This window comes from Aulonocara stuartgranti (assembly GCF_965226115.1).
Source record: "Aulonocara stuartgranti genome assembly, chromosome: 12".
Lineage (NCBI taxonomy): Eukaryota > Metazoa > Chordata > Actinopteri > Cichliformes > Cichlidae > Aulonocara > Aulonocara stuartgranti.
In genome coordinates, this window is record NC_138948.1 from 13,137,254 (window position 1) to 13,164,136 (window position 26,883).

Consider the following 26,883-nt stretch of genomic DNA (forward strand, 5'->3'; position numbering starts at 1 on the left):
CATCTCCCATCAGTGTTACGTTCACTCCTGCCGTGTCTTGTTATGATTATCAGTGTCACCTGTGTTCCCCGTGTGCATCCACTTCCCCTGATCATCCCTCATGTGTATTTAGTCTCTGTGTTTCATACAGTCTGTGTCGCGTCGTCTGTGTTCCCACCCCCTGTGTTCCGTATTTCCAGCCATAGCCTTTCCTTAGTTTGTCCAGTTTAGGTTTCTGTTGAGCTACTACTCATATGCTGCCTTCACTCTGTTTTGTTCCTTTCATCAGCCATAATAAAAGGCTCGCTTTTGTTTAAATCCACTCCTGCATCCTCGCTTGTGTTCGCACCTGGGTCCACCATACACATTCCCGCACGGTCTGCCTCCGCAGACCGTGACATAACCTGTTTTTGAGTTTCTTTAGATTACTCTTAGATGTTATTATCCTTTGCCTTTTTTTTTAGCTAATTAATGATTTAATGAGTGGGTGGGGGTAGTTTTTCACACAGGGCCAGGTAGGTTTGGATAACTTTTTTACTTAATAAATTAAATCATCATTTGAAACTGCATTTTGGTTTGGTTTGGTTTCTTTCACTGGATTCAGGCCAACCAACAGCAGGGGAACTGAGGGAGGTGAGAATAGAGCCAATGAGTTGAATCTGTTTTTCAATAGATTCGACACCACAGTGTCTGCTCCTACCCCCACAACCTCACCTGTAGTCAGCCTGGAATCCAGAACCACACCACTGTGCCAGCCTCTCTCGTCACATGGCGCTGTTGCCTCCTGTGAGATTCCTGACACCCCTCCCCCACCCATCACCTTCACTCAATACCAGGTTGAGATGCAAATGAGGAGACTTCACTCAGGCAAGTCTGCTGGACCAGACGGAGTGAGTCCCCTTGTCCTCAAGACCTGTGCCCCCCAGCTGTGTGGAGTCTTTCATAAACTGTTTATGCTGAGTCTGAGTCTGCAGAGGGTCCCGGTGATGTGGAAGACATCATGCCTCGTCCCTGTACCAAAGACGCCACGTCCCAGTGGCCCCCAGGATTACAGGCCCGTGGCATTGACCTCCCACATCATGAAGACCCTGGAAAGGCTCATCCTGGACCAGCTGCGACCCATAGTAAGACCACACCTGGATCCCCTTCAGTTCGCTTATCAGCCTCGTCTCGGAACTGAGGACGCCATCATCTACCTGCTCAATCGTGTCTACACCCATCTGGACCAGCCGGCGAGCACTGTGAGGGTCATGTTTTTTGACTTTTCCAGTGCTTTCAACACCATCAGGCCGACCCTCCTGGGTGATAAGTTAGCAGCGATGCAGGTGGATGCTTCTCTGGTGTCCTGGATTGTTGATTACCTGACAGGAAGACCACAATATGTACGTCTCCCACAGTGTGTGTCTGACAAGGTGATCAGCAACACAGGGGCACCACAGGGGACTGTCCTCTCCCCCTTCCTCTTCACCCTCTACACCACAGACTTCAGCCACTGCACAGAGACCTGCCATCTTCAGAAGTTTTCTGATGACTCTGCGGTGGTTGGATGCATCAGCAGGGATGATGAGACAGAGTACCGGGCTGTGGTCGACTCCTTTGTCACATGGTGTGAGCAGAATCATCTGCAGCTCAACGTGGCAAAGACCAAGGAACTGATCGTGGACTTCAGGAAGACCAGGAAACACTTGACCCCTGTTTCAATTCAGGGGGTCAGTGTTGACATTGTGGAGGACTATAAATACCTTGGAGTACACATTGACAATAAACTGGACTGGGCTAAAAACACCACAGCACTTTACAGGAAGGGCCAGAGTCGTCTCTATTTTTTGAGGCGACTGAGGTCCTTCAACATCTGCCAGAAAATGCTGAGGATTTTCTATGAGTCTGTTGTGGCCAGTGCGATCCTCTATGCTGTTGCATGCTGGGGGAGCAGGCTGAGGGTCGCAGATGCCAACAGACTTAATAAACTGATCCGTAAGGCCAGCAATGTTGTGGGGATGGAGCTGGACTCCCTCAAGGTGGTGTCGGAGAGGCAGATGCTGTCCAAGATAAAGACAATGTTGGATAACACCTCCCACCCACTCCATGACATGCTGGTCAGTCACAGGAGCTCGTTCAGTGAGAGACTGAGATTACCGAAAAGCACCACTGAACGACACAGGAAATCATTCCTGCCTGTGGCCATCTCCCTGTACAACGCATCCACTTAACACACTGTTTGCTGCTACAACTACACATGTTTCTTTTCCAACTATTTATTTATGAGTGACTTATGTATGTATGTATGTATATATATGTATATATTGTACTATTCTTAGTTAGTGTATTGTCTGTCTTGTCTTAATGTTGGTTTAAAATGGAGCACTGTAACAAAAAAAAATTTCCCCCAGGGATCAATAAAGTATTCTGATTCTGATTCTGATTCTGATTTTGGTGATGAAGTGTGACAAATATGCACAATCCAGCCCCCTCAACCCACCCCCCCAAAAAAAACAAAACCCAAAACTGAGAAATCAGGAAGGCGCAAATACTTTTTCACAGCTGTGTAAATGTAGTTAGGTGGCCTAGGTGTCCAAATTTGTGTGGGACTGCTAAGTATTTTTACCTCTTGTTTCCCAAAAATTGAGAAAACGCCCCACATTTTCAAAGGTTATAGTTTTCCAAATATTTTAAAAATATTTTACCCAAAGAAGAAAAATACAGCTCAAAAGGGGATGAGTTAACAGCTTTAATAGCCATTCTATGAATACAAACTTTAGCTGTCATTTACAGCTAAAGTTTTCACTTATTAAATATAGTATTAGTCCTTCAAATGACTGATGACAGAGCTGTGTTAGATGTATCAACAGTTTAAACCTCTCATTATTGGGTAAGATCCCAGTCCCTCATACAGGCATATTCCTTACCCCACACGTTTTAGTTATGAACTGGTCAACCTACAGTCAGTACAGTGCTCAAAAATACTCCTACTGTATGATAGTGCTACTGTAAAATTTTGGGGACAAAGTTCAAACAACATAAAAGTCATATTTTTACGTTTTTACATTTTTAAAGTGGAAAAGAAAAACGTTAAATACAACCATCTCCAGGTATGGCTGTGTTTAACTATTTACCTTCTCTATACAAGCCAATGCACCCACGAAAAACAACGCAAAACGTGTTAGCTACAACTGTAAAAGCCTGTGTGCCTGAACGTCACGTGCGAGAGTGCGAGCACGGTTTTAAAACTACAAGACCCACGATGCTTTGCAGCGAAACAGTCATTATCATCACATATCTTCAACATAAGGAAAAGCTTCCTCTTTGGAAGGGTTTTATTTGCTAACCTCGGGCAGAGGGTGACTCCTACTCAGAGTCAACATTTTGAGTCAATAGATAGTTCCTTCTCTCGTAAAGTATTGACTGTTTGGCAAATGTGCGCCATAAGTGACATAGTGCTAGCGTTGTAGCCTAGGAGCCTGCTCAGAGAGCGAGCTTCAGAGGCTAGTGCGAGCTAACGCTAGCAAAAGCTAGCTAAACTAAGACCGAATCCGTGAGATTATAACTGTATTCACCGAAAACATCAGGCGACGGGAGTAACCGTTGATGTTATATCTGCAGGAGATGTCAAGAAGCAGCAGCATAAGGTAAGCAGATCATTACTGGTGGTGTTACTGTGTGTCCTGAAAGACTGCTGATAGCTAGTTAAACTTGACAGCTAAGTTAGCGTTACGACTGGAGGGATTGAAAACATGTATGAAATGTCTGCTTTTGCACAGTGACAGTGAGCTAAATGCACGCTTTTGTCTAAACGGGAGAAAAAAATGCTAGTCAGATGAGGTATCGGTAGCTGTGTCTTAATGCGCTGGCTTGTGAAACGTTATCACGTGAGTTGCCACAGCACAGGAAGCATATGTTAACCCCTCTGACGTGGATTTTTTTATCCTTCTGGTGGTGTTATTTTTGTTCTGTAGCGTTAAATTTTTGAATCGTTAAAACTGTCTCTGAAACTTTTCGTTCATTATTTTCAGTAGCGCACCTGCGGTCGACACGTAATCTATACTTGTTTAGACGTGTGATTTTCAGACTGTTCAGCCCTTGATTGTATGATAAGTTGATTAACCGGGCTCGTAGGGTTACAGTAAGGTGTAACCTGCACCGGTGATCCATTTAACCCTCCGTACAAATTCCCTGCACCCTTTTGATTAATGGACTCCTTGTATTGAATTTACTTCGCTGCCAAATACACAAAGGTGAAATACTGTTTTTTTTAAAGTGTAATTAGTGAACCCTTTTAAATCCCACATCTGTTCCTGTTACTGAAGGAACAGTAACTCTGGGAGAACTGTTTTGTATTTGTCTTTTGTTAAGACAGTCAGTGCTGTTTCAGCTATGTGCAAATATGTACCTTTGACAGTGGTTTCAAATTTCCCTCCTGTAACTAGATAATGTGCACAGAGCTAGCAAAACATGAGCTACACCATCACCTTGCTTCTGCAGTGCTCCCAATTTTAGCCACAGTGAAAAATACCCTTCATATTTTAGCCCCTATCACTTTTTATCCGTCCTGGTTGTTACTCCATTTATTACAGATTCTGAATACTTTTCTAGCACAATTAGAGACTGGTCTGCCAAGCTGACTGCATATCTCTTTCAATTAAAGCCCTCTTGGTTATAACCTCTAAAAGTGCTGATGTTGAACTAATGGTGTGCATTTTTAAATTCGGAGATGGGTCACGGGGATCAGAAGAGCTTTGGTGCCAGTTTGCTAAGCTGTCTGTTTGCTAAATAAAAAGACTAATACCAAGGTACACCAAGGCTCTTTTACAAAATATTTTTAAGATTACTGAATCTCTTGCCTTCATAGTGTGGTTTGACAAAGACTGTTTAGAGACATGTATTTCTTCCATGCTAATATTACAAGTGCTGAGTGTTAAAATTAATTTGCAGTCAATATCCGGGAGTCGGTAATGTACTTGAGGCTTGACGCTGACTGAACCAAATCATGTGCTGTTTATCTCTTCCTCCTCTTCTTCTTGTGACAGCAAGTCTGTAGTGATGCTGCTGATGTGAAATTATAGGTTACGCACAAAGATGAGCAAATCCTTCTCATGGTTTCCCATGAATCTCACCTGGAGTGGGAGGGTTCTGTGAAAAGGGCAAGAAGAGGAAGGATAACACGTGGACTATAATCAAGAGTCATGAATCTCCATCAGGTCCTTACGGGAGCTGTCAACCCTGGAGACAACTGTTTCTCTGTAGGAAGCGTCAACAATGTGCCATTCACGGTAAGATATTTCAGACTCTGGAAGTATTTCCCCCCTCAGCAGTTTAGGAGCTTTGATTCATGGGGGGTGGCTAAACTGATTTGTCACAATAGCAGATTTCCTAGCAGATTCCTTTGAAACCTAATGTGCTAATGTACCGCACAAAGTTGTTTAATGGGCTTGGGACTTTGTTATGTATGAAAAACAGAAGCTGAAATACATGTGATCTCAAAGCTTAAAACTCTATTAGAGAATTACATAAATGTTCGCCACACTGGTGGCAACTTTGTAAATAAAATAAATGTAATTAAAAAACAACAACAATAATGAAAGTCTCTGCTGTATTATAGGCTTTCTGTGTCATTGTTTTATTATTTGTCAAAATGTTATTGTATGTTCTGCTGTCACCCAGCTCTGCCTCGAAGTAAGTAATAAACACCAACTAATCACCAGTATGTGAAAACCTGCCTGTACTGGTCATTCTGTGGTGTCATGAGTTTGTGAGGAGGCGGCCAAACCTTTGAGACCATGCAAAGAAGAATGTGATTGCAGTAGAGTCTGAACAGTGAAGAAAGGAGATTTAAGTTGATTAGAGTAATTAGATTACATTACGTTTTTTAATGCTCTAATTTTTCAGAGCATTGATGGCTGAAATCAACTTCTTTTTTCCTTCAAGGGTAGGTTTTATTCAAAATGTAATTCCATCTCATGAGACTGGTATAAAAAAACAAAACAAAACAAAACCTTACTGATGGATTTTGTCTACCTGACCCCTTGACAGGTGAGTCAGAGTGCTAATTTCAGACACTGGCAACATGCTTTTCAGGAATGGATTAATCGGGGAGCCATTATTGTCCTTATGTCCTCTTGTGAAAGAGGAAAAGTCATAGTGAATCACAGTTCATGTGAGGAGCTCCTTTTGAGTGCCACAGAAATAGAGCATGGAATTCTAATCTTATCTGCTTGGACTTGAGGGCTGTCATATGATGGCATGTTTGATGCCTTGACAATAGCTCTGGGACAAGTGCAGTTCAAGTGACCCTTCATGCAATCCTGGCCGGATGAATCTTAGAGTTTTATGTTCATTTCTCTAACCCTCTCACTGTCTTGTCTCTTGATAGGCCTATGCATCAGGTTGTGACGTGGTGATTTTGGGCAGTGATTTTGAGCGACTGCAGATCATCCCAGGGGCCAAACATGGCAACATACAGGTCGGCTGTGTCGACTGCTCATTGCAGGGTGGACAGGTAAGACCAACGGTGTGGTGCTTTTATTCACTGGGGTCCTCAGGCTGACTTGTGCTTGAATGCGCAAGCGTGAGATCCCAGTGATGTAACTAAAGCAAATCCCAGTGAAAATAAATGGAGCCAGATTTCAGTAAAAGATAAATGGTTTGCCACATAGAGTAATTATGTAAGACCATTAGACGATAACATATATTTATAGCTAGAGCAGGGTGATATGACCAAAAATATTTATCACGATATACATTTGAAAATTTGCGATAACGATATAACTGACGATATAATTGACGCTAGACAAAATACTTTACAACTCCACAACTTTATTAGTGCAAAAAAAAAAACCCCATCAATGTATTTTCACTTAAAGAAGCAGCTGTTTTTTATTTGCATTAAAGTTACATAAATATTTTACAGTGCAAATGCAAATTCCTTGCTGACAGTTTAACCAAAAGGCATTTCCAGTGGAAATTGGCCAACATATCCTCAGCATAACCATGTATAATATCCACAAAACTTAAAAAAAGGTTATACACACACACAATACAGTAATATTATGTTGAAGCACAGTAAGTATCACTCTGCGAGGTTCCTGCCTACGATAGCTGTAATGCCCCGACAATCCATCAAGCGGTGCGGCTTCGTAGCTTAGCAAAGTTGTACTAAAACATTTGACAGATTTTTGAGCGCCGTGTACGACATAAAATCGTTTCGAGGTCAGTAAACACAACCAGAATTCATACATAAGGCCCACAGGATCATAAGGGGCACTGTCGATTTTCAGAAAAATCAAAGGATTGATTTTAAGTGTGCCGTATTTTCCAAACAACACGTAATAACGACGGCGTGCTAGCACGCTCTACCAAAAATAGTGCTGTGTTGTGTATCTGACGGATGAAAGCTAAACCAGTTCCACACCACTGAAGTTGCAGCATTTTTACAAACCAATTCTGGTTCATCCGTTTCATTCAACGATCCACTTTCGCCCTTCTCATTCTCCATCGCCGCCATGCTTTTTCCGCCATGCGCATATGAAAACAAAGGCACGGTGCATGCGCATTTACCCATATTCTATCGCGATATTTCATTTTCTTATTATTGCCCAACATTATTACAGTGAACGGTATGATATGGCCCAGCCCTATTTATAGCTCATTAATTGTTTTAATTATATTTATTTTTCCACATAAAAATACCAAACACTTAGTTGCTTGAGCTTAGAAAATGTGCAGATTCAGTGCTTGTCTTTGTTGTATATCATTTTAGGGTATTCGTTTGTGCTCTGAATGGCTTTTTAAAAGTTTTGTTTTTTAGACAAATTAATTGAAAAATGGAGTTTAAATATATTTTAGTTCCAGCCTTGAATAAAGTTATAAGACATTATATTCATTCCAAACCCATAAACTGTCTTTTGGTTACATGGGACAAAGCAACGATCAACTATAAATTAGCTTTAATGTTTGAAAAAACATCTGACCCATAATTAAATTAAAAAGAAAAAAAGCAGAAGGTGCTAAACATTGCAGGGCCCCATGACATACCGTTTTCTTTTACTTTAATATAATGACCACACACGTGTGGTTGATTATATTGAGTGGTAAGCAAGTTCCACTTTGTGACTTGCTGTTTTTAGTTGTTTTGGTATATTAGCTGTTTTGCAGTGCAACTTATTAGCAATCTCTACTGCTGTCTTAAGTGTTGGCAGCTTATGCTTTCAGGAAAGTCACTTGCGGGCAACATCAATGGGCAGCTTAATGAACTCGAGCTTCCCATCATCAGCTCTAAGTGAAGTAAAAACCACCCAGTAAAGCTGGTGATTGTACAGCAAGTGCATTTGCTGTTGTCACTGACAAGTCCTTTAATGTGGGCACAAACAAAAGATCTTCTGTGATTGTAATTTGCATTTAAGAAAAAAAGATGTAGTTATTTAATGTAGTCTTTCTGTTCTGTTCTTAATTGCCTTTCCCATTTCATATGCAGAACAAAGACGATGAAAGATTTTCTTTTGCATTTGCTTTGATGGACCTAATTAAGGAAGTAGATAGTGATGTCATTGCAGTTGCAAAGTTCTTAGGAAAATGAGGAAATGCATAACGTTACTTAAAAAATTAAGTTTGCAATTTAAAGAATCTGACTGACGCTTGCCATTCTTTCTGAGCTTCATATCAGTTACTCTGCAGTCAGACCACAAATGTTTGGAGACTCATAGCAGGTGACCTCTGCGATTGCCTTATGATCAAAAGCGGTCAGCTAAAGATTGAAAGTGTTGCACGTTCAACATTTGGTTAATCAGTTAGTGGCCACTAGAGCTGGGCGATAGAACGATAACGATATGTATCGCGATATAACTTTTACTCGATAGAGAAATCAAGCTATCGCGATAGACCTCGCCGCTCTTGTCCTCTTTAAAAAAAAAAAAAAAAAAAAAAAAAAGGTCAGACAATCCAAATCAAGTATCGTAGCGCAGAACCGAACCAATCACAGCCGCAGCGTCACGTCGCGTTACGTACAGCACAAGTACCAAGCCGCACGTGTGTTTGTTTGGGAAGCAGCCGGCGGGTAATGGAGCCAGCGCATAATGGAGGAAATGAGTGTGCCGACTAGAAAAATCAACCGAGCATGACCGAAGAGAAAACAGATGATGGTTCCAATGCCGGAGAGATTGTCGAACGGAAGAGCCATAGAAGTTCCGTAGTGTGAAGGTATTTCGGCTATTTCAAGTCTGACAAAAAACAGAGTAGCGTGCACTGTAAATTGTGCCGAAAGCAAGTCTGGAAATACAATAAACTGGTGCATGCGTCACACTGTGCGCCACGTTATTGTTTCGGTGAAATGAATTTCTACAATACTGTTAATTCTACTCTCTGCAGTGTTTAAATGCTTACATATACACAGTTACTGTCCGTCCACACATACGACTCGGTTATGCTTCTATGCCCCAGCTTTGTTTACTTTTTCCCACCGAGGCTTCTAGACTTCTGATTGGCCAACATTTCGGCACGGTTAGGAATCTAGCGCCACCTGCTGCTTTGGCATGTTCATAGCAGCGTTTTCCTTCATTTCTGCCTTTATGTGTGGACGGGATTCTTTTTTAAAACGAAAACGGAAAATCTCCGTTTTCAAAAATACCCGTGTACGTGTGGACGTAGCCTCAGTCTCTGACTGGAAGCGCTAATTCGTCATTCGGCTTTTGTCAGACTAAAGTAACTGTTAAAACTGTTTGAAAAGCTAAGCTATACAACAAGGAGAGATTGAGAATTTCCTTTTAGTTCTCAGTTTATTTGATATTGACAAAAGTTAGTCAGTTTTGTCTGTTCTTCTGTAAAACAAACTAAGATTTATTTTTAGAATTAATATTTTGTTTCTAAGTGGAATTGACAATTTAGTCTGTTTCGTTTGTTCTATTTTGAAACTTAAACGCTTTAGCGGCTGCCTTTTGTGTAGTTTGCAATATTTGCCTTTATTTATCTGAAAAAGTCTCATGTTCCTTAAGTACATCTACCCTGTTGAAATTATTATGGGAAATAAATATTTAAATAAAAACAAGCTGCTGATTATTTCACATTTTACTTGTGAGCAACGGCACATTTAAATCTTACAAATATAGTTATTTGGCTTATATCGTGATAGATATCGTTATCGCCTGAAATGAAAAAAACATATCGTGATATGAAAAAATCTCATATCGCCCAGCTCTAGTGGCCACAGCTGTTTATAATTGATTACCAAATGCAAAAAGTCACCAGGCAAGGCTACCTGCGAGAGCCATTTGGAGGTGGACCGCTGGAGATGGCCAATTTTTACTTGTGTGACTAAGCCATAACCATAAGTGGCTGCCATTAATATGTTGTCTTCTTTTATCTGAGTATTAAAGACAGTCAGTAGACTGATATTGACCAATATATCATCTCAAGTTTTCATCGTAAGAGTATGACTCTTCTATCAACTTTGGGCTCTGCTGACAATTTTACTTTAAAGGTTGTCCCTCGTGGATACTGTTTACTTGTCTCAGGCTGTATTTATTTATTTGTATATATTTAAATCTAAATATATATATATATATATATATATATATATATATATATATATATATTTACAAGATATTCACCCTGTACAGTGGCTTCTTTTCATGAATTTAAATTTGATTCTTCAGTAAAAAAAAAGAAAAAGAAAAAAGGAAGAGGATAAAATAACACAGAATTTAGATTCTTTCTTAATACACTACACATTTCTTGTGTCTCTGGAAACAAAACTTGGCACATAATGGCAACAGTCATTATGCAGTCGAGTACTCACAGTTCTGCTTGTTGGTAAGTAGCATTGCTGCAAAAGGAGCCACAAAAGCAGCTTGCAACATCTGCATAAACCTGATAATAAAGATCATATAGCAGAATTCTAATGAACTGGGATTAGTTTTTAATTAGGGAGGGTGGTAGCCTTTTTTTAAAAAAGTGCAGGCAACACTGCAATAATTTAAATAAATATAAAACATGCTCAACCAGTCGTTCACTTCTTCCCTTGTGACCTTAAATCCAATCCGTTGGGCCAGAACTACCCACACACGCCTCCAGCATGGTCTAGCATCTGTTTAAGTATGCCAAGTTGGTCTGCTTGCCATTTCCACTTCATTGCCCTCTGCTCACTGTGATATTTGCAATGCTTTTAGTTTACATAGTACATCCTTTGTGCTCATACTTTAAGTGTTGTAGCACTTCATATCATTTTATGAGCTTTAGTAAGTTGTTCCTATTAAGGATATATTTTCCAAATACATTATTTTAAAGGCTAATTAGGTGTCTAGAGCATAAATATTACTACACTATTTTGAGAAATGTATGTCTACTTGCGATGAGAAATCAAATAAAGAAAGTCAGTATGGAGGTGGAGCAAGCGATCTCTACAAACATCATAAAGCAGTAAAAATAACTTTTTAAAAGCTGCATCCATCACAGTTAGCCCTGCAAATCTACTGTTCATCTCTTCTTGGTAAAGTTAATGGTTTCATGAGAGCCTTAAGATGTCTCTTGTAATATTCATAAATATTAGCATAATACCATCTTAAAGTCTCTGTTGGGGGTTTATGAAAATCAGACCAAAGAGTAGTCATCATTATAACCACAGAGAGGGAGACTTAATTTTTTACAACTCACATTTTCTTTCTTTTTGTCAGTCGCTCTACAGGCTCATGTTGAATTGACTGATTTATCCCCAGAACTTGATCTCAGCATAAATGTGTCTGCCTTTTAGAATTTAATTAAATTTGAACTGTGCTGCTTCTGCAGAACCTATATTTGTGCCCCAAAAAGCCTGTCTTATACTTTGAGCCATTGTGTAGTGTCCATGTGACTATGCTTGTGCATGTGATGACTTGTATGTCTGTGTACACACATTTAAACATGTGCATGTGACTCACCCCTTCACAGAATTCCCTCCCTGACAGTTGGCATATTATTTACCACATTAAAGACGCAGCTTGTATTATCGTTTGCTCAGTTAACATTATGACTCTTGGGTCCCATGGAAATTACTTGAAAATTTAGCCCTTACAAATTGATGAAATTGAGGTGTGAATAGAGTAGATAAGACTATATTCACTCATCACTGAGTTGTTATGACTTAAGGTATTTTTTATTTATTTATTTATTGGCCTGTTGTCAAGGTGTCTTCTCTCTTACTATGTAGATATGTCATGACTCATAAAGCAAGTTATAGTTGATTCTGATTAGGATCTATAAGTATTAGTATTTTTGATCTATATTACAAAGCATAAGTTTAAGCTTTCAAGAATTTTTTTGAATTACTTAAATTTGGATAACTAGGCTGATATGGAGGACAGTATATGTTTCTGTTTGCAGTGATACCTTTGTATTTGTTTTGTAGTATATCTAAAATGTCGACCTTTTTTTGCTGGCAGATTGCAGCTTCCTATGGAAGCATTGTGTGTGTCTTTGAGCCTGTTCAGCAACCAGATCAAAAAGACTCATCGTTGACCGTGAGTAGCCTGCACTTTCTTCCAGTCACAGTATAGTCATGCATGTTTTCAGGTCATCCAGAATGAATGAATGAAGCTTTTTCTGTGTGGCAAAACTCTCTTGATATTTGAAATGGAGCAGAATATTGTTCCTCTGTAACTACTTGCATAAATCATGCGATTATTGTCATGTTCACTGTTTTGGTTTCTGTTCTGTAGTCCGTAAAGACGTTTGCTTTGTCTGAGCTGTTGTTAGAGAAGTCAAAGAATAACCACAAGAAATGAGAAGAATTTACAACATCTTAAGTACAAACCGTATTTCGTTTATTGCAGAAGTACCCTGGTATTACAATGCTGTGTGTGTTGCCTGATTGCATGTGACTCAATTGAAAGTTCACTGTTAGCGCTTGTTAAAGCTTCATCTATAGTTCCACATGTACCATCGAAACAGGGAATTTATTTATTTCTGAGCTTATCTAAATAGGGAATTATTGCACAAAGTTTCAGCCAACATAATTGCCAAAACATGACATACTTGTTTTGAATTTTGCCTTTTTCTGTTTTTCCTGTACAGAAATTGAACTGCCAATGGCAGAAGACTGGTCAATTTGTATTACAGTCTATAGTACGGAACCTAGCATGGCACCCTACAGGTACTCTAACCATTGTTCTTTCTTAAAGTAACACAGACATATTAAGATAAACAGTTGTGATTTAAAAAGAAGTGTTGGGGTGGTACTACAGATCCGGCAAAATATAAATGTTTAATAATTTTTTTTAAACAGAAATTTGATGATATCTGTCCTGAAAGATCATATCTGTATATGTTTGTCTGTCCAGGTTGCACTCTCCTAACAGGCTCTAGCAGCCTGCAGTTGTGGTCTAATGTTGATGGAGTAAAGGATGAAGCTGATGAAAGGGGGCAGCCGGCAGAAATGACCATAAGAGACTGCCGTTCTGCCTGGAGGTGTATCTGGCAGAGCAAGTAAGAACAGAGTTTGTAAAATAGTCACAAACAAGACAGAGACTTTAAAATTAGGATTTTCATTTATCTTGTAAGCACCAAATAGACATTAAAATAAAATCAGCTAATGCACATTTTTCTGTAACATTATATTCAATACAAATCTGACTGCAGCAGGACATGCACTCAGTTATCTGATTGAGTGCATGTCCTGCTGCAATTTGTTTAAACCTATTTTATTTTGTCCTAAACATTACTTATTATATTGACATGGAGTGTTGAATATAATTTTCATTTTGTATTTCAAGGACTGCTTCTCCAGTCAATTTAATGAAGTTCTCTCCTGACGGTGAGTTCTTTGCCACAGCTGGTCAGGTAAGTTGTGTCCCTTTGTTACATCGCACTTAAAAACCGAACACTCTAGATTCATGTGAAATTAGTTGATAATAATTAACTTCTACCTTCTGGTGTCGTGTGTTTTTTGTTAGAACTACCTATGGTATCGCTTATATCCTTCATTGCCTCTTCTTTTCAGGATGATTGCCTAATAAAGGTTTGGTACAGCACCAGTAAGTGGAAGATGGGTGTTACCACACTCTTTACACCTCCAGACGCCAATGTGAGTGACCCGGGAGAGCTGGCCTTCTCCTTTATCTACCTGGCTCATCCCCGCTCTGTCACCAGTTTCTCCTGGAGGAAGACCAGCAAGTACATGCCACGGTACAGACACTGTTAATTTGTCATCTCCTAGCCTTTTCTAACTTCCTTTTCTTTAACTTCCTTTTCTTTGAAGGTTAGGTCAAAATGACCTAACCTTCCACAGCTGGGCAAAAGAAAAAAATGCCTAAGTTAACAAGCTGGTTGAAAGGTTGGTTGAAAAATATTAGGTCTTTATCTTCTTTACATTAGAGTAGAAAGCAGCTTGAGGTAACTTGTTGTGGACAGGTTTGATGTCTGTCTTTGTTTATTTAAAATATGTCACTACAGATGGTGTGGGTTGAATAAATTTGGCACGTTCCAAATTGTTTCATAGCTTTATATAATATTGGTAATCGTATGTGACCTTCAGAGGGCTTCCACACAGGAGGGGAATTGCAGCAATCTGGTGCTCTTGTTGCAGGCGTCAAGCAGAAGAACCACACAATTACGTACACAATTAAATTTAAGAAAACTACACTGAACTTTGAAAAAGGAAAAACACAGTTGTCTTAATTAAAGAGATTTAACTGAACTTCAACTATAATTTAAGAATTAAATAAATAAATGTGAGCTGGCAAGGTGTCACAATGTGAATTTTTTTTATTAGAGGCAAAAGTAAGTGAAAATAAGGGGCAGAAATGCAAAACGAGAGCACAAATGTGAAATGGATTGAGACAAATAATCATTTCTGTCTCAGTTATCGTGATGTAATAATCATTGTAAGACAGAATTGTAATTGAAATTAAAATTCCATTAATTTTTTTTAAAAATCTCTCTCTTTTTCTCCCTCCTTTATCCTAACAGGGGCGCAGTGTGTAATGTGCTGCTCACCTGCTGTAAGGACAGTGTATGTCGGCTGTGGGCAGAGACGCTGTTGCCAGGTGACAGCCTCTTATCTGGTCACCATAAAAATCCTTCTTCTGGCCAACACAGTGAAACGCTTAAATCTTCTGCTGGCCTCTCAAAGAAAAACGGCTGCAATGGGAAGACACACGGACAAGCCTCACAAGAAGTAAGCCACAATGACTTTGACTTTCCTGCTTAAAATAAACACTCAGTATAATCAGCAGGACTTTGCTAACGTTAACACAGTCTAATTAAGCAATCCTGCATTTAACCTTTATTTTCAGTTTCAGCTGTATGACAGTGCAGAAAACAAGGCCTTTTTAGCAACACATCACTCAAAACACATGAAATGTAAAAATCTATACTATTTGCACACAGGCTCGAAATTAAAAATCAAACACAAAAATGCTATTTGTTGTTTCGATAAACAAAAAAATGCGCAATTACTTTGGTTTAATTTTTTTTTTAATTTGGCAGGACCCTTTGCTCGTGATCAGTTTAAATATAGTTTACTAACACAAGTGAAACACGTGATTTTTATGGTGCTTTATTTGATTTGAAGAATTTCTCATTATACGCCTTTAAGTCTAGCATTGCATAGTAAGACTTGTATGTCAGTGTTTTATTTTTTCTTAAGTGATATTAATAATTAGGATAAACTGAATATTTAAAAGGACCTCACATCATTTTGTGTAAATAATTCTATCTTTATAACAGAGAACAAGCTATGAAATGATCATCAGCATTGTTCATGACTTCCCTAGATACTCCCATATATGCACTTTATCAGGTGTTCAGATGTCATGCTTTCTTTCCTTTTTGCTTTGAAATGATAATCTGACAGAGTGTTACACTGGCTGCAGAAATTTCATTTCATTTCATCACACTGTTGCATCGGAAACGTTGTGCTTTTTGGGTATAACTTGTCCGTATCAGAAGTATTATTTGTAAAGCTGTATCGCTCTCTAGTTTGTGAGTTTACTTGTAGTCTTCATAAATCTCAAAACCTACAGGTTTACAGCTCATTTTATCTTACTCATTTTGCACCTGTGAGTCTAGATACAATCACATATTTGGTTAAAGAAACTCTGCTTTTAAATGATTGTTTGTCATCCTGTCAGACTTGTTTTCCATTGGGGCATTTAGCTGCAGTCTGCTGTGAGACACCAAATTACATAACCTGAATACCCAATAAACTTTAAAATTTCTTCTATACACGCTCTGTGACAGCCACTCCTCCATGTTGCCAGCTCCTGTTGCTCTGTTTTAAGACAAATTGGGCTCTTCACTTAAATGCAGTTTAAACATCAATACCAATAAATTAAAATCCCACCCTGAGGGGACCACCTGTTCACCAAAGTAGAGTAGCTTAGCACAGACTGGGATGAGAGCTGGAGAGGTTTATAAGTCGACACAAGTTGATTAATTCACATCAACCTCCAAAAGACAAGCTCAACCTGTCTTTTCAGCCTGAAAAGGCAACAAGGAACAATGGTGTTTCATTTTTCTCTTTTTAATCTTATTTAAGTAGCTCCACATTTCTACAGGTTAATGTAATATTTTAGTGCCTCTTACATTTAGTATTATGCATTTGGATGGCACAGACGATGTCTGCAGTCATAAAATATTAAATTGACATTTGAGCAATACTTCATAATAATCATACTTGTTTTCTGCACAGCTGGATTTTCAAGAATCGCGGCACTATCGGGACATACCTCAGCTATCATGGACCAGCGGCCTGCCTCACCTTCAAAGTGGACACTGTAACCACAAGAAGAGCAGCAATAACATGCCCCATGCCAATGCTCTCTGCCACTTTCACATTGCTGCCAGCATCAACCCAGCCACAGGTTTGACTTGAACACACTCTGAAACTACTTAATAATCCTGTTGATCCCCATCACTGGTATTTTGTTAAATACCAAAAGAAATCTCACAACATATTGAAGAACTAAAACTTTAACATGACATAAAGTTCTTGATAAAGACGAATGAACTAAAGCACATCATTTGCTATTCCTGAACTGTACAGAGTACATGGATGGTTAACTCAGCTGGAAGTCAGAAGTCTTAACCTCTTGGCAAAAATACCATTAATTTTGCAGATTGCCTGAGATTGTTTCTTTAACATTCCAGTGAGCTTGTGCTCAGTGAGAGCTGTTCAGAGTAACTGTGAGCATTTCATTTTCTTCCTCTCCGTTTTAGTTGGGTAACTTAATTTGACCTGAATTAGGATAAAATCATGTAGACTCTTTCAGCCTTCAGGCTGAGAAGTCCTGCAGGATTTGTATGCTTGGATTATGTTTTAGGATACTAAACCATGCTTACATTCATGAAAGTTAATTTGCTCCAGCAGATATATTTTTGTCCTGCATGTCAGCAGCCCGGTCTGATGTATATGTTGTTGTTGTTATTTATTCATTAAGTTTTCTAAATGTTTAACAGCTTATAACTTGTATGTTTCACAGACATTCCCCTGTTGCCCTCCATCTCCTCTCTGAACGCTGTGGATGAGGAGGAACCAGGAGGCCCATTTTCTGTCCACTGGCTCAACAACAAAGAGCTTCACTTTACTTTAGCCATGGAAGTCTTTCTGCAACAGCTTCGAATTAGTGTAGAGCAACAGAACGAGTGCTCCAATGAAGGTAGAGAGAAATGATTTGGATGAGTCAGTAATGGGTGTGTGCATGTGAAGCTGTAACAACAGTGACAGTTAAAGTCTAACCTTTAGAATAGAATTTAACATATTGTTTGGCTACCATGATTTGTATTCTTTTCCAGAGCCTGAAAATGAAGATGACTTTGAAGAAGAGGAGAACAGACCAAGTGAACCCCAAGGACCAGGAACAGTGGAGCTGCCTCTGGCAGCAGTGGAGCACCAGTTGGATGTGCTGTTAGAGGAGTGGAATAAAGGGGCCGACATGCTGTTCAGTATTCATCCCATGGATGGCTCTTTGTTGGTCTGGCATGTGGACTGGTTAGATGAATACCACCCAGGCATGTTCAGACAAGCTCAGGTACTTTGCTGCTATTGTTCTTTATATAGAACAGTTGTACATTCATTCTGTTTGTTTCATGAGAGTATTCCTCCAGTTTCTTTCCTCTTTATCTTTTATAGTCTTATTTCAGAGGTTGATACACAGAGAAACTGCACAGTTAGCTGCACAATTGGTCTTAATTTAATCTCAGTATGGATTTTTCCTCTATAATAAATAAATGAACATAAATAACTGTTATTGAAAATGCATGTTCTTCCAAAAGAACACAAAGTAAAAACAAGTCAAGCACCCCCTTGATCAGGACCTGATACTGTGCCTGCGTCTGTCCCATGCAAGCTTGAAATGTTCTTGATTGGTCTGAATAAGAAAGTCTTTGTTAAAAATACAGATACTACAAAATTTTAATGTCTAGCACAACAGCAGGTGAAGAACTTGTCCCTCAAAGTGGGTCGTCATCCGTTGTTTGGAAGTACTTCTGATTTGGCACAAGTAACATTAACTATAAAGAAATCATCTGCAAAAAGTGCTGTAGAGTTAACTAGTCTGTAAGGCAAGACTACTAACTTATATTCAGCCTCCTGAAAACATGCCAAAAACTGCAGTATTATTAATGCATGAAGGCTAAGAAAAACAATGCAGATGTTGCCAGCATGAGTCATTCAACCTCATCTGAGACATTTATAAAAGCAAGCCTGTACACCACATCTGCATAACCATCTAGCTCCCAAAGACGCACTAAAATCATCCATCTAATCACAGTTTATTTGGGCAGAGACAAGTGTCCAGTAAACACAGTGAACAGTAACAAAGGCTTTGGAGAATTGGCCAGCATGCTGCTGTTATCTATTCTGGAATTATTTTTCTGGTAAAACCTACACCATATGCAAAACATTTGCTGCTAAGTTTTATTAATCATGCAGGTACAATCGATGGGGTGAAAGACTTGATTTTTCTTCTTAGAGATTTACTTAATTTAGGTCAGTGAGGAAGTTCAGTATTATTTTTAAGCAACTATTTTACATTAGTGGAAATACTGCACAACATAAAAACAAGTTTATGTTTAATGAAAATTGTAATTAAAACCTTTTTTCCACTATAATCAATAAATAACAGTGATCTCAATATTGATCAAAATAATTGTTAATCATTTGACCATAATCATGCAGCAATCAAAGGTTTCTGAATTCTGCTCAAAATATAACTTTAACCTTTAGATTAAACAGTTTTCTATTTAGTTATTTGTTTATATTCAGAATTTCAGAAAGTGCTTTGTGGGAAATCATTAATTTATCATCAGAGTAAGGTTGTGATTTATTTTCACAGTTGTGATGGTGTACTTGTTCTAATGTCTTCTCATCTGGCGACTCACACAAATGTATTGTACTTGTCTATGACTTCATATCAAATTCAGACATGCCCTAGTGCATTTTTATGAGCAGTAAAAATAATGAGGACAGAGAATCTGGTCATTCAGGCACAAAACTGAATCTCAGGTTTCATTGGCATTCATTTTTTAGGCCTGGCTGTTTTAATTAGTTTAATTAGTCCTCCTCTTTAAATCTGAGCTGCAAATTACAGTCACTTTTGATGACATTGCTATGACATCTCTTTCTGTCTCAGGTGTCGTTTGCATCCCGCATTCCTGTAGCGTTCCCCGCAGGTGACGCCATCTCCCTGAGCCAAAGTGTGGTAATGTATGCCTGCAACAAGAACGTGGATCTAGCTATCCAACATGGCAGACAGCGACCGCCTGGGAGCACATTGCCTCAAGCCAAATCTGCTCTAATAAGCTACGGAGGTCAAGGAAAATCTGCACCCAGCAGTAGTCTTCGATTAAGCATATTTACCCCCAATGTCCTTATGATCTCCAAACATGCTGATGGCTCTTTAAACCAGTGGGCAGTCAGCTTTGCAGAGGACTCTGCTTTCTCGACTGTGCTCAGTGTCTCTCACAAGTCACGGTACTGTGGTCACCGCTTTCACCTCAATGACCTGGCCTGTCACTCGCTGCTCCCTCTTCTCCTCACCACCTCACACCACAATGCCTTGAGGACGCCAGAGGCAGACAGCATCTTGGTTCCTCCAGAGGCCTCCTCCTCTGGTTTTTCTCATTCTGCATCTCTATCTCGTGGGTCACGACCCACGAGGGTGTCCCTGGGTATGGTTTCCCAGGATCCCAATGCGATCTACAGTGAGCTGATTTTATGGAGAGTGGACCCCGTCGGCCCGCTGTCGTTGTCAGGCGGGGTCTCGGAGCTTGCTAGAATCAATTCTCTCCATGCATCAGCATTTGCTAATGTAGCCTGGCTGCCCACACTCATTCCCAGCAGCTGTTTAGGTGAGAAAATATTATTACTGGTCAGATTGCTAAGTACTTTATTGTGTGTTGCCTTAGCAAAAAGGCAGTAATGAGATTTTTTTGTTTGTTTTGGGTTTTTTTGGGGGGGGTTTTGTTTTTTGTTTGGGAGGGTTGATTGATGTGACGGATTGTTTATTGTTATTGTTTTCTATATAGTTAACTATGTCCAACTAAGAGTAGGTCTGAGACGAGTCTCCATGTGTGGTTATTAGTCCACTTGACACATCTACTGTGCATTGTAGATAAATGTACAAAAGCAACTTACTTTACCAAATGACTTCAGATTTTCTGAATTAAACATGAGTGAATGTTAAATCTCAGTAGTGTTCGCTTGACATATTTATTTAGAAAAAACAAGCATAATAGTGGTAACATTCAATTGTTTTTCTTTTTAGGTTTGTACTGTAACTCTCCCAGTGCCTGCTTCGTGGCAAGTGATGGCCAATCACTCAGGCTTTATCAGGCTGTCATTGAGGCTAAGAAACTTCTGAGTGAGCTCTCCAATCCGGAAATATCAGTAAGTGATCAAGCCTGACAATTTTCATGCACATTAATAGCAACACTCAGCCATTTATAGAATCTGTCAAATAATGTACGTCACTGTTTTGCCATTTTGTTATTACTAGTGTTGGCCTGAGATGACTTGGAGAAAAATGACTGTAGGCAAAATTATATAACATGAAACATTAATTGGAGTGAAACATTTAAAACTCAGGGGAAAAAAAAGTAGTATGCAGCAAGAAGAGGAGAAATTGTTATATAAATGTTTTTGGGTTTGTTTGTTTTTTTTGCATTTCTTTTATTGCGTTTACTATGCCACCTGTTAGCTGTCAGTTGCAAGATGTTAAGTGATTTTCAAATTGGTAAAATAATTTGCTTGCATATTTAAACTGTGTAATACTAATTTATAAATGTATGCAGATGATTTTTTGTGTGTGTTTGCCACCTTTCAGAAATATGTTGGGGAGGTTTTCAACATCATCAGTCAGCAGTCCACAGCAAAACCAGGGTGTATTATAGAACTGGATGCCATTACTGACTTTGTAAGTATACACGGAGTCCAAGAGAACCGAATTGTTTTCTCACACTAAACAAAGTTCAACCTCCTTTATTTGGGGACTTTCTGATTGTCTCATCTAACAGTAGACAGACATTGTCAGAATCTTTGAAGGTTTTCCCCTGAAAACAAACCAAAAAAAACCCCCATTGTTGACTTGCAAACCATTTGTGGCATGAAGCATTCGGCAGTGGCCTGAGTCGCTGAAAGGTCAACCACAATAATAAAAGGCAAAAAAAACCTCCCTCGTCTCCTTAGGGTGTGCGTGTCTTTGTGCATGTACTATTAATACAGCCTGTGTCTATGTCAGTGTGTAGACAGAAAATGATGTTCAGAGTCTACATCTGATGTAGTTTGACAATATCTGCTGCTGTTCTCTGCAGCAGGGGAAGGAGACACAGCTCCTGCATGTTTTTGAGGAACATCTGATTCTTGGCACTGAGATAACGGAGAGCATACATGAAACTCCCGACTCTCCTCGCACGGGTAAAACCTATTTTTCCTAGTTTTCATGCCTGTATTTAATAGCAGCTGCTTGCATCTTTCATTAAAAAAATCACTGTGTGGGTTTCTCCCCCCCTGCAGCCTCCAGTAAACCAGCCTTCTCAGCCCGCTTTTTTCTGGTGGTGGTAGAATTAAGCCCAACAGGTCGCTCACTGCTCCACATGTGGCATCTCCATCTTGCTGCTCGACCAGTCACTATGGGTGGGTACTTATACACTCATACACCCTAAAAGTTGGGTGATGTAAGAGAGGTTTTCTGCCATCCTGTCTAACCTTAGCCAAAATAAATGATTGCAGACCATAAAGGGAAGTTTTTAAGGGTTAAAAGAGCTGGAAGCATTGCAAAATTATAATTAGTAACTAAGTAATAACTTTATCACTGTAGATGCCTTGCATTTTTTAAGTTCCAAGTCCAGATTTGTCTCCCTTGCAATCTTTATTACAAGTCTGCTGTGTAAAAGTTGTAAAATTACTAAAAGTATCTCTAATGATTGAAAGAGACCTCCAGTATCACAGTGTGCTTTAGCCAGATGGTGATTCATCTGTTGAAAGATTTGTTTTTATAGATTTTTCAAATAATGACTCTGATGAAGTGTAGTAATGGTGAATGGATTTGACCAAGCCTAACTGTTCTAAATATATTCCCACTTTTTGTATGCCCACAGAGGAGACTGCAGCTCATAAGGATCTCACCACGACTTCTCCCTTGAACAGCTCTCAGTTTGTCTATGACGCACCCAGTTCTCCGGTAACTCAGAAGAGTAAATCCTGCACTTCCAATCTGCAGAGTGCCTGTCGTCTCAGCCTCACAACACACAGGCTGTACAGCCAAGAGCTGGCTCTTCCAGCAGAAGTGGAAGCCATCAGTGTTACTCCCTCGGCAGGTGAGGGACAATGAGGACAGGCATTCTTATTCCAAGGACGCAAAGCAAAACCACTTTGTTTCCTTATGCATATTGATGCATGCTAAGGTTCAATGTTGCAGCTTGAACCTAAACTCTAAATAATTGATCGGCTAGCTAATGATGGAAGAAGTTACTCACTAAAGTCATTTTAGGCATTAAATCTTATGAAATATCATGAAATCACATGAAATTATTCAGACATACCCACCACACAATCGGTGCAGTACTTAGCATTTTTTATTGGCGAGACTTGTCAATACAGTAAGCGAGACATAACAGTTTGTGCAGCATTTTCCTAACGGGATGGTTCAATTTTGATATTTAGAGAAAGCTAATATGTAGTCTATATGCTATATGTAGTCATGGGACAACATCCATACACACTCTTGAGTAAACCCATCAAAAATGATTAAACCGTTGCGTATAAATGACATCTTACCCGTCTGAAGTAAAGTGCACATCGTAGTTTCCTTTTATTTCACCATCAATGTCCTTGTATTGGGGATGATTTATTATAAGTAATTAATGACGTTTCCTCTGTTGTGACATGTGATTATGAATTGATGAAAAACGTTATGAGTGGAATGTAAGAATCACAGAAAAACACTTAAAAAAGAAAACAGCTGAAAGCTACCAACAAACTCGGATTGCCATCAGAACTCAGTTGATAATTATTAGTGTTTGATCTGACCTGTGGTATCACAGGCTCTGTCTGCATCATGTAAAGAATTCCCCTTGAAGTTGAGTTGTTAATGATTTTGATGAGGCGGTGTAAACCACCAACCACTGTGTCTCTTCCAATGTGTGATGTTTATGGTCCATTGTTGGTGCTAGAGTGTCGAAATACCTGATTGTGACTTTGCTTTCTCCTGCACTTAAATCAATTTATAATGTACACTTATTTTCTTTTCACAAATGAAGTGGTTTAATGCTTCTATAAGATGAGTTTGGATACAGTGAGAACCTAAGACAGTCTAAAAGAGGGTGCTTCGTGCAAAAAGTGTATTGGATTTTATTTTTCTCTTTATTTTTCTTTAGGTTGTTTACTAAGGCAGTGGTGTATTTTTGTGAACTGAGTTATAATTTAGTGTGTACTTGCACCTTAATATGAAAGAATGCATTCAGGCTTGTTCTGTGTTGAACATGGTGCATAAATGTTTTTTAGGTCAAGGTTTTTAGGTCAAAGTTGGTAAGATTGTGGCAACACTGTTAAGATAAAAATGAGCAGGGTGCACAGTGAGACAGGAAGCCGACTTGTAGATTAAGAAAAGCGTGTATGGCTGAAAGAGGCCTGAGTAAAAAGCTGCTGCTAACATTATTGGAATGAAACATAAGAATAGACGAAGGCAATCTTTTGTTTCGTTTACATTGTATTTTTTTTTAATATATCTGCCAAATGTTTTCAAAATTGAATAAATCACAGAAATTTAACTCTAATGATATTATAGATCAAATCTTTCTTTGCTAATGGTGCATTACTTTTCTTCTCAGGTCACCTGAGTGCGTCATGTTCTCTTCCAGCCGGCCACGTGCCTTATCTCCTTGCTACTTTCTGTTCTGATGGTAAGGTGCGCTTTTGGAGGTGTAATGTCATGACAACAGAACCCCCCACTGTGGACAACTTGGTGTACCAGTGGGAGGAATGGCCTCTCCTGGTGGAGGAAAAACTTCCCAGCAGCAGTGCAGTAAGTGTGCCAGGCCGGCCCATTGAGGTCAGCTGCTGTCACGCTGGACGGTTTGCAGTTGCCTACAAGCAGATGCCTAGCACACCTCTGAACCTATCTCCTCATCTGAATGCTCATGGACCTCTGACTTCTCCCCCAGCCTCTGCATCTTCCCCATTTGTAAACTACAGCACCACCAACACCCACCTGACCCCGACCCTTAATGTGCCGCATAGCCCAAAACCCATTCACAGCCCTAATGCAAGCACTCGAGAGCCGCTGGTCCACATTGGCATCTTTCAGTGCGAGTCCACTGGTGGTTCGCAGTGGATTCTGGAGCAGACCATAGTATTGGACAATACAGACCCTATGTCCAGCTATCCTTTAAGTAGTAGTACCACTGCAAGTGCCAGCATTCCAAGTAACATGGATTTATCCATACAAAACGAGAACTGTCTTGGTTCTACTGGTAAGAGTCTGGTTCACTTGGACTGGGTTTCCCAGGAGGATGGATCACACATTCTGACTGTTGGCATTGGGACAAAGATATATATATATGGTCGTCTGTCTGGAAAGCCTCCAGATCTGGGAGTGTCTTCTGATGCTAATAGAGACCAAAGCTTGTCTCGCCTGGTTCTGCTTCGATCGGTCAGTCTGTTCTCCTCTGTCGAAGGCTCACCACCTATCCCAGTCTCCCTGTCCTGGGTACGAGATGGAATCTTGGTAGTTGGCATGGAGTGTGAAATGCACGTGTACTCTCAGTGGCAGCCTCCAGCACCACCCAAACCGACTGTCACAGTTGCCCAGGACAAAGACATCAGCAGCAGTGTTTCCTCCATAGTCTCAGCTGTCAGACAGTGCCAGGAGGAGGGTCTCAGCCCTGGGGCCCCCACTTCTTCACTTTCTCTTCCCAAAAAGACCCTGACACGATCAATGACGAGTCTGGCTCAGAAGCTCAGTGGGAAGAAAACCGCTTATGACTTACCTGTAGAAATGGAAGATTCTGGTCTTTTTGAAGCAGCTCACCAACTTTTTCCAACTCTACCCCAATACCACCCTGTACAGTTGCTAGAGCTTATGGACCTAGGGAAGGTAAGTTAAATAAATTACTCAATTACTTTTTGTACTCAGTCTTTAGCAGTAATAGGCTTTTTTTTAAGTGTAAGTCTAGTCTCCAATTACTTTTGAGCTTCTAAAATGGGAGGGATTGTGTGTAAAAATGGCTCTAATTCCTGAACAGTTCCTGTATTACTTTTGTATATTGTAATACTTGAATTCGAGCTGAAAGTCTGCTCTTCAGTCACATCTTGATTCTTTGATTTGAAATCCACGGTGGTGGCAAGAAACTACAAAAAAATGTCATTGTCTAAATACTTGGACCTGCGTGTGTATGTGTCTGATCTATTTGTGTATTGTCAGATGTTTTTGCTTGTGTGCTCTATCCTTTTTCCTTTGTCCCCTGTGTTCTTTCTTCCAGCTTCCTTTTCTGTGTGTCTCTGCTTTCAATATCCTGCTCCCCGTCTCTCATTTCCTGTTTTCTTTCGGTCTTCAAGATTACATTCTGTCTATTTCTCTCTCTATCCTCTTTACTCTTGATACTCTTCCCCCCCCCCCCCCATTCATATTAGTATTTATTTATTCCTTCCTCTTCCCCCCCCCCCCCCTCCCATGACACTGTTTTCCAACTAAAAATAATGTAGTAAACTTGTATATGTTCTTTAGTCCATCTTTGTGTTTGAAGTTAGATTGATTTTATTTTTCTTTAATAAAATAACATTAGGACAATATAATCTTGCCAAATTTACTTTAGTTGATGCTATAGGTTCGTTGTACTTCTACCATTAACTCTGCTCTTATAAAATTATGTCATTAATTTCAGTTGAGAATTGATTAGTGTATCTTTCTCACTGTCTCTGTTGCTACCTGGGACCTAAAGGATTACACAGTCCACACTGCACCTGTTCAACATAGTCAGTCACTATAAACTAAACCACAACAGAGTAAACTACCCACTCACTGTCCAGTGTAAACCTTAAATTGTTTTTAATTGTTTATTGTCTTTTCATTTGTAAAAACTCAAAAAGATTTTAGTGTGTGGAATATCCAGATAACTTGTCGTGTACAGATCAAATTTCTCATCCAATATCTCTATTACATCAGAGCCATCGAGTAAGTTACTTAATCAATGGCTCTGTGTGGCATCAGCTAAAAGGACCAGTGAACTGCAGGATATGAAACCTGAGCTCATTTTGTATTAAACTTCCGGTCAAATCTAATTACTCAGTAATTGAAGGACCTTGAATGCCATTTCAGATCCCTCTTTAACCCCTGCGTGGGTACACAGGATGCATTTGTCGATGATGTGTTTGACTAAATTGGATTGAAGTATTAAGTAGCTGGCTTCCAGTTACCTGCGTGTTGCTTCAGCTAATGGAGCTTCCAGTGT

The 26,883-nt window shown here is 39.6% G+C and overlaps 1 protein-coding gene across 4 annotated transcripts in view; it reads left to right on the forward strand.

The window, feature by feature from the left end:
* The first annotated feature begins 3,172 nt into the window (after positions 1-3,172).
* The window catches only part of dmxl1 (Dmx like 1), a 61,904-nt gene continuing 38,193 nt past the window's right edge, over positions 3,173-26,883 (forward strand). For 2 of the 4 annotated variants that reach the window (XM_082555799.1, XM_082555802.1), the window contains exons 1-19: positions 3,173-3,605; positions 5,004-5,246; positions 6,347-6,472; positions 12,381-12,458; positions 13,012-13,090; positions 13,278-13,422; positions 13,710-13,776; positions 13,937-14,121; positions 14,905-15,112; positions 16,628-16,799; positions 17,418-17,594; positions 17,731-17,966; positions 19,569-20,286; positions 20,703-20,824; positions 21,261-21,350; positions 21,748-21,850; positions 21,950-22,069; positions 22,534-22,752; positions 24,265-25,529. In XM_082555799.1, the coding sequence (XP_082411925.1) occupies positions 5,160-5,246; positions 6,347-6,472; positions 12,381-12,458; positions 13,012-13,090; positions 13,278-13,422; positions 13,710-13,776; positions 13,937-14,121; positions 14,905-15,112; positions 16,628-16,799; positions 17,418-17,594; positions 17,731-17,966; positions 19,569-20,286; positions 20,703-20,824; positions 21,261-21,350; positions 21,748-21,850; positions 21,950-22,069; positions 22,534-22,752; positions 24,265-25,529 (4,197 nt within the window). In that variant the 5' untranslated portion in view covers positions 3,173-3,605; positions 5,004-5,159. The remainder of the gene's footprint in view (positions 3,606-5,003; positions 5,247-6,346; positions 6,473-12,380; positions 12,459-13,011; positions 13,091-13,277; positions 13,423-13,709; positions 13,777-13,936; positions 14,122-14,904; positions 15,113-16,627; positions 16,800-17,417; positions 17,595-17,730; positions 17,967-19,568; positions 20,287-20,702; positions 20,825-21,260; positions 21,351-21,747; positions 21,851-21,949; positions 22,070-22,533; positions 22,753-24,264; positions 25,530-26,883) is intronic. The other 2 variants (XM_082555800.1, XM_082555801.1) reach the window with 2 other exon arrangements.